The sequence below is a fragment of the Manis pentadactyla genome, chromosome 10 (genome assembly GCF_030020395.1).
Source record: "Manis pentadactyla isolate mManPen7 chromosome 10, mManPen7.hap1, whole genome shotgun sequence".
NCBI classification, from domain to species: domain Eukaryota; kingdom Metazoa; phylum Chordata; class Mammalia; order Pholidota; family Manidae; genus Manis; species Manis pentadactyla.
The window spans coordinates 101,075,836-101,092,642 of NC_080028.1; the positions used below are offsets into that span (position 1 = coordinate 101,075,836).

At 45.7% G+C, this 16,807-nt stretch overlaps 1 protein-coding gene across 9 annotated transcripts in view; it reads left to right on the top strand.

Moving 5' to 3' along the window:
* Positions 1-1,378: 1,378 nt before the first annotated feature.
* The window catches only part of LOC118936110 (monocyte to macrophage differentiation factor 2), a 107,496-nt gene continuing 92,067 nt past the window's right edge, over positions 1,379-16,807 (top strand). For 6 of the 9 annotated variants that reach the window (XM_036932916.2, XM_036932917.2, XM_036932920.2 and 3 more), the window contains exon 1: positions 1,379-1,541. In XM_036932916.2, the coding sequence (XP_036788811.2) occupies positions 1,495-1,541 (47 nt within the window). In that variant the 5' untranslated portion in view covers positions 1,379-1,494. Of the gene's footprint in view, positions 1,542-1,773; positions 1,857-16,807 lie in introns of those variants that run through there. The other 3 variants (XM_036932925.2, XM_036932924.2, XM_036932919.2) reach the window with 3 other exon arrangements.

Sequence of the window (16,807 nt, forward strand, 5' to 3'; positions counted from 1 at the left end):
ATGTCTCTTCTGTTCCATTTTTTATACTGCTGCTCCCTGCCTGCTCAGTTGACACCATGATCTTTTAGGGCAGTGTTGTCCCATAGAACTTTCTGTGACATTGGAAAAAGTCCAGATGGTAGCTACTGGCCACACGTGGCTGTTGAGCACTTGAAACCTGGCTCGTGCAACTGAGGAACTGCATCTTACATTTTATTTAACACAGAAGTAAACAGTGGCAGGGGACTAGTGGCTATTGTCTGGTGATTACTGTACTGGAAGTCACAGCTCTAGTAGTTCCAGGCTGACACCTTGAAACCCACGGTTCTAAGGGACCCTTCTGCTTAATCCTTCCAGCCCCGACTCAGCCAGTGGGCTTCCTGCCCAGCTGGACCTTCTGATTCACAGCAGTCTACCCTTTGGCCTTCCACTCATGCTCCCCCTGATCTCAAGCTTACCTGGCGAAAACCCAACTCCCCCCCCCGCCCAATGCCTCTAACTGGTCCTCACCAGTAACAGGTGTGCCCACCGTGCACCCAGCATTAGAGCACAGAAATGAATTAGATGGAGTGCCTTTGTCTTTCTCCCATCTTGTTCTAGCTACCTTGGGATGGAGGGATTATTTTTCTGAATGTGTAGCAGGATCTCAAATCCAGCCTTGGTATAAGAAGTAGCAGGGGGTCGTCTGGGGCTGGGAACCAAGGGAGAGGAGGGGAAGAGACAGAGGTGTGTGTACAGGAAGGAGGGGCCTGCCCTTCAATTTGGGCACCTGTCCTTCCTCGCTGAAGGTTGTCTTGCCTCTAGCAGCCCCCAAGGGTGTCACCTCTTCCAGCAGGTGGCTTCCCGTAGCCCATAGCCCAGCCAAGGTCTCCTAAAGGAGAAAGCTGGATTTTGTAGAAGATGCAGAGTGGGGTGAGCAGATCCCTGGTACGCTGGAATCCGGCAACCACATGTGTGTCCCCGGTCTGGGCGTCATGAGGGTCATGAGGGTCCCCAGAGTCACAGCCTCTAGGTGGGGGTCCCCAGACAGCGTCCATTCCCGTCGGACCCCTTGCGGCCGTCGCGCCTCGCAGGGGCGCCAAGGCGGGAGGCGCCGGCGGTGCGGGAACGAGCGCTACAAGTCCGCCCCGGGCCGCTCCCCTCCGGAGGGGACTCCGTCTGCCAGGCGTGTCCACGCTCGAAACACTCCAGGCGGAGGGGACGCACGAAGCGGAGCACGAGGCTGCAGTCGGAAGCCCCCTCCCTCCCGGGGCTCCCCTCCCCCCAGCGCGGGCCGGAGGCGACGCCGGGCGGGGAGGGGGCCGGGCGCGGAGACCGAGGCGATTGGCCCGGAGCCCCCCGCCCCGCCCCCGCCCCCATCTGCCCGGGATCGGCGTCGGCGGCTGGGCTGCGCGCCCCCGGCGGCCCCCGCCCGCGCCCGCCTACCTGCTGCTCCCGCGCCTCCCGCCGCCCTCCCGCGTTCGCTCCCGGTGCCCGCGGTCGGAGCCCGGGCCGGGGGCTAATGGGACCGCCGCGATGTTCGCTCCCCGGCTCCTGGATTTCCAGAAGACGAAGTACGCGAGGTGAGCGCGGGGGCGCCGGGACAGAAGAGGTCGCTCTCGGACGGGGAGGGGAGAGGAGTGGAGGGGGGCGGCGGCGGCGGGGAGGGGGCCGCGGCTCTCCCCCGGCCCTCTGCGCGGCCCGGCTCGCGCCCCCTCGCCTACAATATCCGAGTTGATAAATGCGCCCCAGCCCACGCCGGAAGAAACCAGAACCGAGACGCGGTGGTCTTTGTGAGCGCCCGGCTTGGACCCGGGAGTAGCGAGGATTCCCGGCGCCTCCTCTTAGCGGGGCACCCTGAGGCGAGTCGCTGCACTTCTCTGAACCTCGATATCCAGGTTTGCAAGATGGGATAATGAACATCTCCACCCCTGGGGTCCCCGCGAGGATTAAGTGAGATGACCTCTGGGAAGCATTTTGCACAGCGCCCGGAGCAAAATCATCTGATAAAAGGCTTTGGCGCCCCCCTGCCCCGCCCCCTTGCCCTTTCGGCAACACCCCTCCCCTCTTTGCCCCTCATCCCCGACACCCTCACTGAAAGCAGGAGCAATGGGTAAGTGCTTGTTTCAGGTGGCGAAAATGAGGTTTGGTACCCAGGTAGACTAGCGAGTGGTCAGTGGTCTTTCCTGAGCCTTAAGTTCTACTTCCCCTATTGTTGAGTGGAAGCCACCTCCTGTCGCTTTGATCACTGGTCAAGCAGGAGGAGGGTCACAATTACTAAGTTTCTGTAAGACTTGGGGGGTTTGGCTTGCCCAGAAGCTGGTCTGAATGCCCTTTCCTGGAGTCGCCCTCAGCCCCCAGGGGTGGCAGGGACAGGCCATTCTGGTAGTTTGGTTCCTCGGCTCCTGGCTCCAGCCCCTGTGCCTGGTTCAGTGGGGGACCCCCAGCTTGCCCTGCTCACCTCTTCCCCACCCCCCTCAGGCCTTCTACCTCCATGGGTGGAGTGGCAGAAGGATAATGTGAGACCAGCTGGCATCATTTTTGATGTCCACGTCCATGTAGTTCATTGTTTTTTTGGGATTGTTGGGATCCCTGGTCCCATGAAGTCTCTGCAAGTCCTGGGTCAGACTTACACAGCTTGACCACAGAGGCTCTGGGCTAGCATGGATGGGGGCAGGACTGGGGCCTTCCTCCACCATCTCACTCTCCATTTCCTACGAGTGCATTGTGCCTGTCTCCTTCACAAAGTTGGGGAGTCCCAGCAGGAAAGGGGATGAGAGAGGAAGGACTTGGGTAGGCGTGCCTGTGAGTTTTCTCTGGGCTGGAAGGTGGGAGGGTCTGGCTGCACAAATCTCTGGTGTGTCCCTTGGACTTTCAAAGACTGTTCTCAAGGGTCCTGTGTGCTGTTATGAGGTGCAAGCTGGTGGAGTGTTTATCCACAGGGAAGGGAGAAGCCCAGGGCCTCAGGCTGCGGGCTGCAGATGTGGACACACCAGGAAAGAGCTCTGAAGCCTTTGCCACCAGCCTTTACCTGTCCTACACCTGTTGTGTGATCTTGGGTAGCTGTCTCAACCTCTCTGGATCTCAGCTGGTTGATTTGTAAAGACAAGAGGCTCGTCTAGATGCTCTAGGTTTGGACATTGGTGCTACCCGCTCTGTAACTGGAATAGCGCTCTGCAGCTGGGGAGGCAGGGGGCGGGCATGAGCTGCTTCCTTTAACCTTGCGTTGCTGCAGTTTCTAGGGGTGATTAATCCAGTGAGGAGATGGAATGCATCCATTAGAACTGTTTCTGATCCCTTTCTTCTTCGTCTGGCCCTTACTATCCTGTACTCCACAAATTAGGTCCTTAATAAAGGTTTGTTGGGCAAATGAATTTAATACTATAGTCCAGTGCTATCCAATAGAAAATTACACAAGCCACAGACTAATTTTACATTTTCTATTAACCATTCCATTAAACTTGTGGTTGATTTACCATTTGCCATCTCATTGTCATAAAAAGAGAAGAAGAAACAGGTGAAACTAATTTTTTTTTTGCTGAAAAAGATGCTTTCTTTTTTTTATTATTACTATTATTAATATTATTTTTAGGCTTTTTTCACATGAAAAACAATGTGATTACTACATTTACTCATATTATTAAGTCCCCACCCATATCCCAATGCAGTCACTGTCCATCAGTATAGTAAGATGCCACAGATCAACTATGTGCCTTCTCTGTGCTACACTGTTCTCCCCATGATCCCCCACACTAAGTGTACTAAACATAACACCCCTCAGTCCCCTTCTCCCTCCCTCCCCACCCACCCTCCCAAACCCCTCCCCTTTGGTAACCACTAGTTCATTCCTGGAGTCTGTGAGTCTGGTGCCATTTTGTTCCTTCAGTTTTGCTCCATTGTTATACTCCACAAATGAGGGAAATCATTTGGCATTTGTCTTTCACCTGGGTTATTTCACTGAGCATAATGTCCTCCAGCTCCATCCATGTTGTTGCAAATGGTAGGATTTGTTTCTTTCTTATGGCTGAATAGTATTGCATCCTATATATGTACCACATCTTCTTTATCCATTCATCTACTGATGGACACTTAGGTTGCTTCCATATCTTGGCTATTGTAAGAAGTGCTGCGATAAACATAGGGATGTGTATGTCTTTTTGAATCTGAGAAGTTATATTCTTTGGGTAAATTCCAAGGAGTGGGATTCCCAGGTCAAATGGTATTTCTATTTTTAGTTTTTTGAGGAACCTCCATATTGCTTTCCACAATGGTTGAACTAACTTACATTCCCACCAGCAGTGTAGGAGGGTTCCCCTTTCTCCGCATCCTTGTCAGCATTTGTTTTTCTTAGTCTTTTTGATGCTGGCCATCCTTACTGGTGTGAGGTGATACCTCATTGTGGTTTTAATTAGCATTTCTCTGATGATTGATGATGTGGAGCATCTTTTCATGTGTCTGTTGGCCATCTGAATTTCTTCTTTGGAGAACTGTCTCTTCATATCCTCTGCCCATTTGTTAATCAGGCTATTTGCTTTTTGGGTGTTGAGGTGTGTAAGTTCTTTATATATTTTGGATGTTAACCCCTTGTCAGATATATCATTTACAAATATATTCTCCCATACTGTATGATGCCTTTTTGTTTTGTTGATGGTGTCCTTTGCCATACAGAAACTTTTTAGTTCGATGTAGTCCCATGAGTTCATTTTTGCTTTTGTTTCCCTTGCTCGAGGAGATGTGTTCAGGAAGAAGTTGCTCATGTTTATATTCAGGAGATGTTTGCCTATGTTGTCTTGTCTTCTAAGAGTTTTATGGTTTCATGACTTACATTCAAGTCTTTAATCCCTTTTGACTTTACTTTTGTGTATGGGGTTAAACAATAATCCAGTTTCATTCTCTTGCATGAGGCTGTCCAATTTTGCCAACATCAGCTGTTGAAGAGGCTGTCATTTCCCCATTGTATGCACATGGCTCCTTTATTGTATATTAATTGACCATATATGGTTAGGTTTATATCAGGGCTCTCTAGTCTGTTCCATTGGTCTATGGGTCTGTTCTTGTGCCAGAACCAAATTGTCTTGATTACTATTGCTTTGTAGTAGAGCTTGAGTTGGGGAGTGTAATTCCCCCAGCTTTATTATTCCTTCTCAGAATTGCTTTGGCTATTCAAGGTCTTTTGTGGTTCCTTATGAATTTTAGAATGATTTTCTCTGGTTCGTTGAAGAATGCTGTTGGTATTTTGATAGGAATTGCATTGAATCTATAGATTGCTTTAGGCAGGATGGCCATTTTGACAATATTAATTCTTTCTATCCTTGAACATGGGATGAGTTTCCATTTATTGGTATCTTCTTTAATTTCTGTCATGAGTGTCTTGTAGTTTTCAGAGTTAGGTCTTTCTCTTCCTTGGTTAGGTTTATTCCTAGGTATTTTATTCTTTTTGATGCAACTGTGAATGGAATTGTTTACCTGATTTCTCTCTCTGCTAGTTCATTGTTATTGTATAGGAATGCCACAGATTTCTGTGTATTAATTTTGTATCCTGCAACTTTGCTGAATTCAGATATTAGATCTAGTAGTTTTGAAGTGGATTCTTTAGGGTTTTTTATGTACAATATCATGTCATCTGCAAACAGGGACAGTTTAACTTCTTCCTTGCCAATGTGGATGCCTTTTATTTCTTTCTGTTGTCTGATTGCTGTGGCTAGGACCTCCAGTACTATGTTGAATAGAAGTGGGGAAAGTGGGCATCCTTGTCTTGTTCCTGATCTTAAAGGAAAAGCTTTCAGCTTCTCACTGTTAAGTATGATGTTGGCTGTGGGTTTGTCATATACGGTCTTTATTATGTTGAGGTACTTGCCCTCTATACCCATTTTGTTGAGAGTTTTTATCATGAATGGATGTTGAATTTTGTCAAATGCTTTTTCTGCATCTATGGAGATGATCATGTGGTTTTTGTCCTTCTTTTTGTTGATGTGGTGGATGATGTTGATGGATTTTCTAATGTTGTACCCTCCTTGCATCCCTGGAATAAATCCTACTTGACATGATGAATGATCTTTTTGATGTACTTTTGAATTTGGTTTGCTAATATTCTGTTGAGTATTTTTGCATCTCTGTTCATCAGGGATATTGGTCTGTAATTTTCTTTGTGGTGTCTTTGTCTGGTTTTGGTATTAGAGTGATGCTGGCCTCATAGAATGAGTTTGGAAGTATTCCCTCCTCTTCTACTCTTTGGAAAACTTTAAGGAGGATGGGTATTAGGTCTTCACTAAATGTTTGATAAAATTCAGCGGTGAAGCCATCTGGTCCAGAGGTTTTGTTCTTATGTAGTTTTTTGATTATCCGTTTGAGTTCATTGCTGGTAATTGTTCTGTTCAGATTTTCTGTTTCTTCCTTGATCAGTTTTCGGAGATTGTATTTTTCTAGAAAGTTGTCCATTTCTTCAAGTTATCCAGTTCGTTAGTATATAATTTTTCATAGTATTCTCTAATAATTATTTGTATTTCTGTGGTGTCCATAGTGATTTTTCCTTTCTCATTTCTGATTCTGTTTATGTGTATAGACTCTCTTTTTTTCTTGATAAGTCTGGCTTGGGGTTTATCTATTTTGTTTATTTTCTCGAAGAACCAGCTCTTGCTTTCATTGATTCTTTCTATTGTTTTATTCTTCTCTATTTTATTTATTTCTGCTCTAATCTTTGTTATGTCCCTTCTTCTACTGACTATGGGCCTCATTTGTTCTTCTTTTCCTCGTTTCATTAATTGTGAGTTTATCCTGCTTATATGGGATTGTTCTTTCCTGAGGTGGGCCTGTGTTGCAATATACTTTCCTCTTAGCACGGCGTTGGCTGCGTTCCACAGATTTTGCGGTGTTGAATTATTGTTGTCATTTGTCTCCATATATTGCTTAATCTCTGTGTTTATTTGGTCATTGATCCATTGGTTATTTAGGAGCATCTTGTAAAGCCTCCATGTATTTGTGGGATTTTTCATTTTCTTTGTGTAATTTATTTGTAGTTTCATACCTTTGTGGTCTGAGAAACTGGTTGGTACAATTTGAATCTTTTTTTGTTTACTGAGGCTCTTTTTGTGGCCTGGTATATGATCTATTCTTGAACATGTTCCATGTGCACTTGAGAAGAATGTGTATTCTGCTGCTTTTGGGTGTAGAGTTCTGGAGATATCTGTTGGGTCCATCTGTTCTAATGTGTTGTTCAGTGCCTCTGTGTCTTTACTTATCTTCTGTCTGGTTGATCTGTCCTTCAGAGTGGGTGGAGTGTTGAAGTCTCCTAGGATGAATGCATTGCATTTTATTTCCCCTTTTAATTAAGTTAGTATTTGTTTCACATATGTAGGTGCTCCTGTGTTGGGAGCATAGATGTTTATAATGGTTATATCTTCCTGTTGTATTGACCCCTTTATCATAATGTAATGTCCTTCTTCGTTTCTTGTGACTTTCTTTGTTTTGATGTCTTTTGTTTGATACAAGTACTGCAACTCCTTCTTTTTTCTCTCTATTAGTTGCATGAAATATCTCTTTCCATCCCTCCACTTTTAGTCTGTGTATGTCTTTGGGTTTAAAGTGAGTCTCTTGTAGGCAGCATATAGATGGGTCTTGTTGTTTTATCCATTCATGGACTCTATGTCTTTTGATTGGTGCATTCAGTCCATTTACATTTAGGGTGATAATTGATAGGTATGTACTTACTGCCATTGCAGACTTTAGATTCGTGGTTACCGAAGGTTCAAGGATAACTTCCTTAGTATCTAAGAGTCTAACTTAACTCACTTAATATGCTGTTACAAACACAATCTAAGTGTTTTTTTTCTTTTACTCCTCCTATTTCTTCCTCCTCCATTCTTTATATATTAGGTATCATATTCTGTGCTCTTTTTCTATCCCTCGATTGATCTTGGGAATAGTTAAATTAATTGTGCATTTGTTTAGTAATTAGCTGTTCTGCTTTCTTTACTGTGGTTTTATTACCTCTGGTGACAGCTATTCAACCTTAGGAACACCTCCACCTGTAGTAGTCCCTCCAAAATACACTGTAGAGATGGTTTGTGGGAGGTAAATTCTCTCAGCTTTCGCTTATCTGGAATTTGTTTAATCCCTCCTTCAAATTTAAATGATAATCTTGCTGGATAAAGTAATCTTGGTTCCAGGCCCTACTGCTTCATTGCATTAAATACATCATGCCACTCCCTTCTGGCCTGTAAGGTTTCTGCTGAGAAGTCTGATGTTAACTTTATGGGCTTTCCTTTGTATGTGATGTTATTTCTCTGTCTGGCTGCTTTTAAAAGTCTGTCCTTATCCTTGATCTTTGCCATTTTAATTACTATATGTCTTGGTGTTGTCTTCCTTGGGTCCCTTGTGTTGGGAGGTATGTGGATCTCCATGGCCTGAGAGACTATATCCTTGTCCACATTGGGGAACTTGTCAGCAATTACCTCCTCAAAGACACTTTCTAACCCTTTCCTTCTCTCTTCCTCTTCTGGTATCCCTATAATGTGAATATTGTTCTGTTTGGATTGGTCACACAGTTCTCTCGATATTTTTTCATTCTTATAGATCCTTTATTCTCTGTGTGCCTCAGCTTCTTTGTATTCATCTTCTCTAGTTTCTTACTTATCGTCTCCTCCACTGTATCGAACCTGCTTTTAATACCCTCCATTGTGCTCTTCAACAATTGCATCTCCGACTGGAATTCATTCCTGAGTTATTGAATATCTTTCTGTACCTCCATGAACATGTTAATGATTTTTATTTTGAACTCCATTTTAGGAAGAGTCATGAGGTTCATGGCATCTTTCTCAGGGTTTATATTAATTTTACTGTGAACTACGTACCTTTGACATTTCATGTTTGTATATGGCGCCCTCTAGTGTCCAGAAGCTCTACTCTCTGGACCTGCTCAGCCCCTGAGGCAATGTCGGGGATTGCAGGGGAGTGGGATTGGTGCCTCAGGGGAGGAAAGAGCTGTTTACTGCTTTCCAGCTGCTATGCCTGTTTCTACTACCTGAACCAGTGGGCCGATCACACAGATATAAGCTTTTGTCCCAGAGCAGCCGGATATGGATCCCTGCTTTCCACAAGTGGCTGGAATCTCAGTCTCTCCAGGAATTCTGCCTGTCTTAGCTTTCCAATCCCCTAATCACAAGAGTATCATGAAAGCACCATGAATTGTAGGTTTGTGCTCCCAGAGCAGATCTCCAGAGGTAGGTATTCAGCAGTCCCAGGCCTCCACTCCCTCCCTGCGCAGTTTCTCTTCCTCCTGTTGGTGAGCTGGGGTTGGGGAAGGGCTCGGGTCCTGCTGGGCCACAGCTTTGGTACGTTACCCTGTTCCGTGAGTTCTGCTCTTTTCTCCAGGTGTATGCAGTCTGGCATAGTCCTCTTTCCTATTGCTCTTTCAGGATTAGTTGTATTAATTATATTTTTGTATTATATGCGGTTTTAGGAGGAAGCCTCTGTCCCACCCTCACGCCACCATCTTTAATCCTTCAGGTGAAACTAATTTTAAGAGTCTAGTTAACCCTTTATATCCAGTGTTATCATTTCAAGATGTAGTTGATATAAACAGAATTATTCATGAACTATTTTACATTCTTTCTTCTTACTCCTAGTCTTTGAAATCCGGTGTTACTTTATACTTAAACAGCCCATCTCAGTTTGGACTAGCCATATTTCCAGTGCTCAGTAGCCACATGGGACCACTGGCTGCCATTTTGAACAGCACAGGAATGTGCTCCAGGTCGAGAGACTGATGTTTGACTTCGTTTGTTTGGGCTGCTAGAACAAAGTACCGCAGTTTGGGTGGCTTATAAAAGACAGATAACTATTTCTTCCAGTTCTGGAGGCTTGGGGTCTGAGATGAGGGTGTCAGTGTGATTGGGGTCTGGTGAGGGCCATATTTCAGGTTATCAACTGCACACTTCTTATTGTATCCTCATGTGGCAGAAAGAGAGGTAGCTAGTTTTCTGGACTTTTCTTAATAAGGGCACTAATTTGATTCATGAGGGGTTCCATCCTTGTGACTTCCTTATGTCCCAATAGCCCTACCTCCAAATATCATCACCCTGGGAATTAGATTTCTACATAAAATTGTTTTTTTGAAAGAGAGGGACACAAATGGTCCTTAATAGTGTTCTTAGTTAAATGCTGTGTGCAAAAGATGCTTTCGCTCTCTGAGTTTCTGTATCTCAAAGGATGTTTGGGCCAGCTCATCTTTAAGTTTCTAACCTATATCAAGAAAGATACTTGTTATAAAGTTATAGGCATTAAAGACAGGTTAGTGCTGGGTGCAGGACTAGGCAAATTTACCAGTGGAACAGAATAGAGAGGCCAGAAACAGATTCATGCATATAGAATTATCTGATTTTTGACAAAGGTGGTGTTACTTATCAGCCAGTCTATTGAATAAATGGTGCAGAAACAATAGGTAATCCAGATGGAAACAATGAAACTGGAGCCCTAGCTTGCACCATACAGAAAAAGCATTTCTGGATGGATTAAAAATTTATAAGTGAAATTTTCAAAAAACTTGAAAACTTTTAGAAAATATAAGAATATCTTTTGGGCTTACGGGTAGCTGAAGATTTCTGAAGGCACAAAAAGTACAAATCTTAAAAGAAAAGATGGATAGACTAGACTCTATGAAAAATTACAGACTTCTATTTACCAAAAAAATGCCATGAAGACAATAGAAGACAAGCCACAAACACACGGACATATTTGAAACACATTTAACCAACAAGTGATTAACATCCAGAACATACAAAGAAGTGCAATAAGGAAAAGACAAATAACCCAATAGGAAATGTAAAAAGTCATTGTGCAAAAGAGAACAGAGTGCAAGAAATGGTTCACTCGCTTTGGATGTCTACCCAGGAGAAACTGGTGCACTTGTGTGCTAGGGAGATGGCCAAGAATCTTCTTGCTAGCATTACTGGTGGTAAGCAAGACCTGGAGATAACCCAAACATCCATTGGTAGAATGGTGTGTGTTCATATCATGGACTAGTTTCCTACAATGAAAATGAACCCCAGTTCCACGCAACAATAAAGATAAATCTCATAGATGTGTTGCGTGATAGCAGACACAAAAGGAGGTATGGATCCTATCATGTAAAGCACTCTAAAACAGGCAAACATCTCTGTGGTTTAGGAATATGTATAAAAAGCCAGAAAGTGATGATTGCAAAATGACATTAACAGTTACCTCTGAAGGAGGGCAGGAAGGTATACAGGGTGCTTGTGAGTCCTGGCATATTCTAATTCTTGACTTGGGAAAAAAAATAAGCAGGATTCTGTGTGCAGGGGAAGACAGCATCCTGGGCAACGCTTACTCACAAGCCACATGACACGGCAGGGGAGGCTGGGAAGTGTAGTCCAGCTGTTTGTGTCCATTGCTGCCTTCCCTAGGCCCAGAGCAGCACCTGGCATCTGAGTAGGAACCAGTCAAAATCTGGTGAATGAATACTGGCTCTGTTTCTTTGGACAAGCAAATTAGCCTCTGGAGATATTGCTCCCTTCTCTTGCTGTAAGGTGACTTTAAATGGGGGTCATGATAATGCAACTTTATGGTTATAAATGCAACACTGTGGTTATAAATGTAAAAGTTTATGGTTATAAATGCAAATCTGCGCTGCTTGGAGAACATTTTTTAAATTGTGGGAAGTGGGTATGAAAAGGAAAGCACATGTACCCTTAATCCCACCATACTGAGGTCATTATTTTTAAACATGCTGGTTTGTTTCCTTCCAGTCTTTTTTCTGTAGATACACTATAGCTAGCACTGTATCCTAATTTTTAACATTTGACCTGCTGTGATCCTGTCTCTGTTGTTTTTAAGAATTATTTGCAACCCCAGTTTAACGTGGGTCTAGTATCCCAACTCATGATTCTACCCTGCTTTATTTTATTATTTCCCACTTTTTAGGTTGTTTCCCAGATCCATTTCTGTAAATAATGCTGCCAGGGACATCTCTGCAGCCAGGTTTCAGTATTTGGGAGAATTCTCTGTGCAGACACATCCCTTACCTGTTGTCAATTCTGGGCAAGTTCCATGGCTCATTGGTTCCATGTGACACTCACTGGCTGTCCATTTTACAACAACCAGGTCAAGGGACCCCCACTAGGAATGGCCCCTTCAGTGCAGTTCTTGCCACAGTCTTGGAGTTGCTCCTAAGACTGAAAGAAGGTTGGGTCTAACTGTTCCTATGGTGGCATCACTGGGAAGTAGAGGGAGCTTGGAATTTGTGTTTTGATTCTGCCCCCCTTTGCTGGGTTCTCTTGAGCAAGTAACTTATTCACTGTGCCTTTCTTTCCTCCTTATCATTGAGGCTAATGCATGGAGCTGGTAAAGTAAGCAGAGGCCCTGGTAGGCCTTCTGCAGGTTAGCCCCCTGTCCTGCTACCTGACATCCCTTCAAAGCCACTTAGAACTGGTCCTCTTCCAGCCAGGACTCTGACTTTCTGGAGGTCATGGGTTTCATAAGCAATGCGTGCTCTCAAGGTGATGAGGATAGGTACGAGGAGCATGTAGCACAGTTCCTTGGTGCTGCAGAATGGTGGTTATTTATGTCATAGTTACTGGTACTTACAGTACATCTCTTTCCAGAAAGGATTTGAGGCAGTATGTAAAAAACAAGTTTCTCAAGATCCATAGGGTTGTCAGAGAAATCCTTCTGTCTCGGCAAGCCTTTCTCTGATGTTGGCAGGTTTGTGTGGATAGAGAAGGTGTTGGGGGGTGTCTCACTGGTGCTCTGTCTTGCTCAGCTACTGTGGGACAGGAAGGCCCTGGGCTTCACAGAGTAGGGGAAGGTGAATCCTAACCCTGTGCCAGTTGTGTGCCATCCACTTTCCATACATCCTCTCATCTAATAAATAGCACTTTTTAAGGACAGACTTCCAATGGTAAAATAAATAAGTAACCGGTATGTAATGTATAGCATAAGGAATATAGTCAAGATATTGTAACAGCTTGGTAGGGTGATAGCTGGAACCTAGAATTATGTATATAAATGTTTTACCACTGTGTTGTACACTTGAAACTAATGTAATGTAATACTGTGCGTCAACTACCCTTCAATAAAAAATAATTATTTAAAAAAAAAAAATAAATAAATAGCACTTTTTAATCCCTACCTAGTTTGCCTGAGGACTTGTGGAATCTGCATCCTCATTTGCTTAATCATTGGTGATTACTGTGCATATGAAAGCTTGAGAGGCACTGATCAGGACACAGGCACAAGGACAGGCTTAGGGACAGTGCCCCTCTAGTTTAAAGGTGGTTTTGCCTGAACATCACTCTAATAGGATTATCAGATATGCAATGAACTTGCTGCATCCTCCCCTTGTGCCCAGGGCAGACATCACTAAATCGATTGTGTGATTCACATCATTCTTCCCACTGAGCACAGAAGGAGCCTCAGATGCATCAACCTAGTCCTCCTGGTGGGCAGGAGCAAATCGATACCATGACCAGATAGATAAGAAGTGTGATTGACTTTTGGGTAGACTAATTCCCAACATCCAGACTCCCTCTTCTTTGCCCCACCAGTGTTCTTATTAATTGTCACCATAATAATGACATCTATCATTTACCAAGTGTTTTGTACATTCCAGGCTCTGCTCTAGGTACTGCATGCATAGATTCTCATCCGTTCCAGACCCTGCTAGACAGTGAAGTTTCCTCTCCTCCCAAAATGTCCTGAAGGAATCATCAAAAGCATGAGGGGTAAAGGCTGAGCCCTTGACTTCCCTGTGACTCTGCCATGTGGGCAGATCTCCAGCCACATGGCAGGAGCATTAGAGGTCAGGAGGAGGAGGAGAGAGGTTGGGGCTGTGCCAAGTGTATTGTTTGATCAGAGTGAGCATAACCAAGAAAATATTGGTCACCCTCACCATGACACTTGGGTGCACCAGGTATTAGTCTTTATTGCATTTGCTCATTGGTTGAACCAGTGATTACTGAGTGCCTGTGATGCATCATTCTAGGTGCTGGGGTACAGGGCTGAGCAAGACAAATGCCCTGCCCTCATGGAGCTCCCAGTCTAGTGAGAAAAGCAGATACCTGTATGATACAGCTCCAGGTGGTAATGAAGTCAGGTGAGGGTGTGAGGGGCAGGGTGGGGCCCAGCGGGGATGATGGTGCTTTTCTCATAGGACTGTTTGGAGCATAATGTGAAGAAGTGCATGTGAACTGGCATACAGGGAATGGTGCCTATTCAGTATGGGCTGATACAGCGTAGGGTGGGGGCACTTGCTGCCCTGGGGAGCTGTCCTTTCAGCACCTGCAGGTCTGGGTGTGTCCCTTTCCTCCTCAACTGAAAACCTGAGCTGACAGGCAGGTAGGGAGACATAGGATGTGAGATTTATCCATAAACCCCACTTACGCTGAGGTGCAGAATTGCACCTTCAGATTCCTGAGACATAGCCCACCCCTCCAGGTCTGTCCCAAGTCCCAGTACTCAAGCAGGGAAGAGTATGGCAGGTCCCGAATCTTTGCTCACCTTTCTGCAGTCAGATTGTGAGCTGCTTGGAGCAGGGTTGAACTGGGGGCTGTTCAAACCCTCTGTGTCCCCTGAGGGGCCAGAATGGTCTGGCATATAGTGGGCATTCCAGGCTTGTCCATTGCTTGGCCACCCACAGGTGGTTAGTTGGTTCATTGGTTCATTCAAAAACCTTGTTGAGAGCCATGGGCTGGGGCACAAAAATTAATCCTATGCAGGGCTTGCTCCCTCCCCTCCAGAAGCTCATAGTGTAGAGGAGGACTCAGTTTCCTAATAATACTACGTGAACCCATGCATAATTGAGATACTGATAAATGTCCTGGAAACGTATGGTTTGTGCTTGAGTGCTGGAGCAGGGAGCTCTTGAGGGTGAATTTGTTACTTTCAGTTATGAGTAACAGAAGCCTCAGTTTGAACTGGTTTGAAGCAAAAAGAGAAGGAAGGAAGAGGAGGGAGGAGGAGGAGGAAGGGAAAAAAAGAAAAAAGAAATTACTCGTTGTTGAGAACTGAAAACTCTATGAGTTTAGGTTCAGGTACAGCTGGATCCAGGGCCTCAAAGAAGACTCTGGACCATCTACAGCCCTCGTAGACTGAGAGTTTCCTTTTCCCTGCAGGATCACCACTGTTCTGGAATCGAGTCTCCTTGTCCTGGCTTGGATTGCATGCCCATCCTGGAACCTGTCACCAGGTTCAAGGGAAGGACTACTCCAGGCCTCAGTCTCAACTCCTCCTTTGAAGCTTGGAGTTTGGGAGTCAGGCAGGGCTTGGGGTTGGCGTGGGGTGCAGCTCCACCTGAACCCAATGGGAAGGCATAGCTGTAAATGAGAGTGGGTGCTGGTACAGGATTGAGAGGGGATAGATGATAGGTGGGTAAAAACTGCAGGTACCCAGGGCATTTGGTGTGGGGCCTTCAGGATGAAAAGGAGTTCTGGTGGGGGTGGGAAAGGGAAGGGCACCCGTGAGGGCGTGGAGGGGGAGGTGCACAGGTGCCCAGGGAAGAGTCTGTGAGGTGGAGGCCTGAACTGGCAGTGGGGAGAATGTGGGCTGGCCCCCAAGGGCCCTGGGGTGTGCTCCACAGCTGGCCTTCCTCCTGTGGGCTCCGTGGGGCTTTCAGGCTGAGAGCAGCAAGGTCTGCGTCCCCAAAGGGGAGGAACTAGAGAGAGGAGGCTGCTCCGGAGACTGCCGCAGCAGTAAAGAAGTAGGGGGCTTCCTGGGATCTGGGGGGTGGGCAGGTAGTGGCTGGGGGGGCGCCTGTAGGGGCCGTTTGGGGGACATCTGCTTGCTTCCCTTGCAGACCACGGGAGGCTTACTTGCCAGTGTGCCCCTCTACCCCAGAGCCTTCAGAATGTATTTGCTCAGTGCCAAGGTGTGCCCTGTGGAAAGAGATTTAAAACAAAGGAAATTTAGCCTTTAAAAGGAAGGAAGTTCTGATACATGTTGCAACATGGATGAACCTTGAGGACATTATGCTAATAAACCTAATAAAACGTTATTATTGCATCATACTAATAAGCTCATAAACAAAAGGATGAACACTGTGTGATCCCACTTACATGAGGTCCCTAGAGTCGTCACAATCATGGAGACAGAGTAGAAGGGTGGGCGCTGGGGGCTGGGGGATTGGTATTTAATGGGGACAGTTTGAATTTGGGAAGATGAAAAGGTTCTGGACACGGATGGCAGGGATGCTGCCCAACAATGGAATGTGCTTCACGCCACTGAATTAGACACTGAAGAGTGGTTAAAATGGTAAACTTATGAGTATTTTGCTACGATTTAAGAAAATGTTAAAAAAGGAATCTTATTGAAAATGGTAAATATGCAGATCTTTTATTAAGTGTGAGAGGGGCTTTAGCTGCCATGTAGCTGAGCCCACATCTACGTTCTTCCTGGTGCCGCGTTCTCTGCCCCAGGTGCCACCTTCAGCAGATGCCTCTGATTGGGATCCGATGCGGGTGCACTGTGGCGTGTCCCCAGCCCTCTGCTCCGGAATCCACCGGCAGTCTTGCTCTGTCCCCAGACCTTCGCGTTCTCAGGTGTCCAGGCCAGCTGCATCGTAGACTGTGGCTTCCTGTCGGAGGCAGTTTTTCCTAGCCGGACAGAGGCTCTGCGTGCGACTGACACTTCGCTGGTCCTTCTCGGCACCTTAGCAGAGAGGACATGTCCTCGGTGCCTGTCGGCCAATGTTAACCCTGCTCGCTTGGTCACGCTGGTGTCCACCAGGCTCTCTGCAGTGTTACCACTTGTCTTGGTAGTTAGTAGCATCTGGGAGTGGAGTATTTGAGGTTATGTAAATATTCTCCTCCTCTTTTTAGGCAAACTCGTTCATGATAATGAG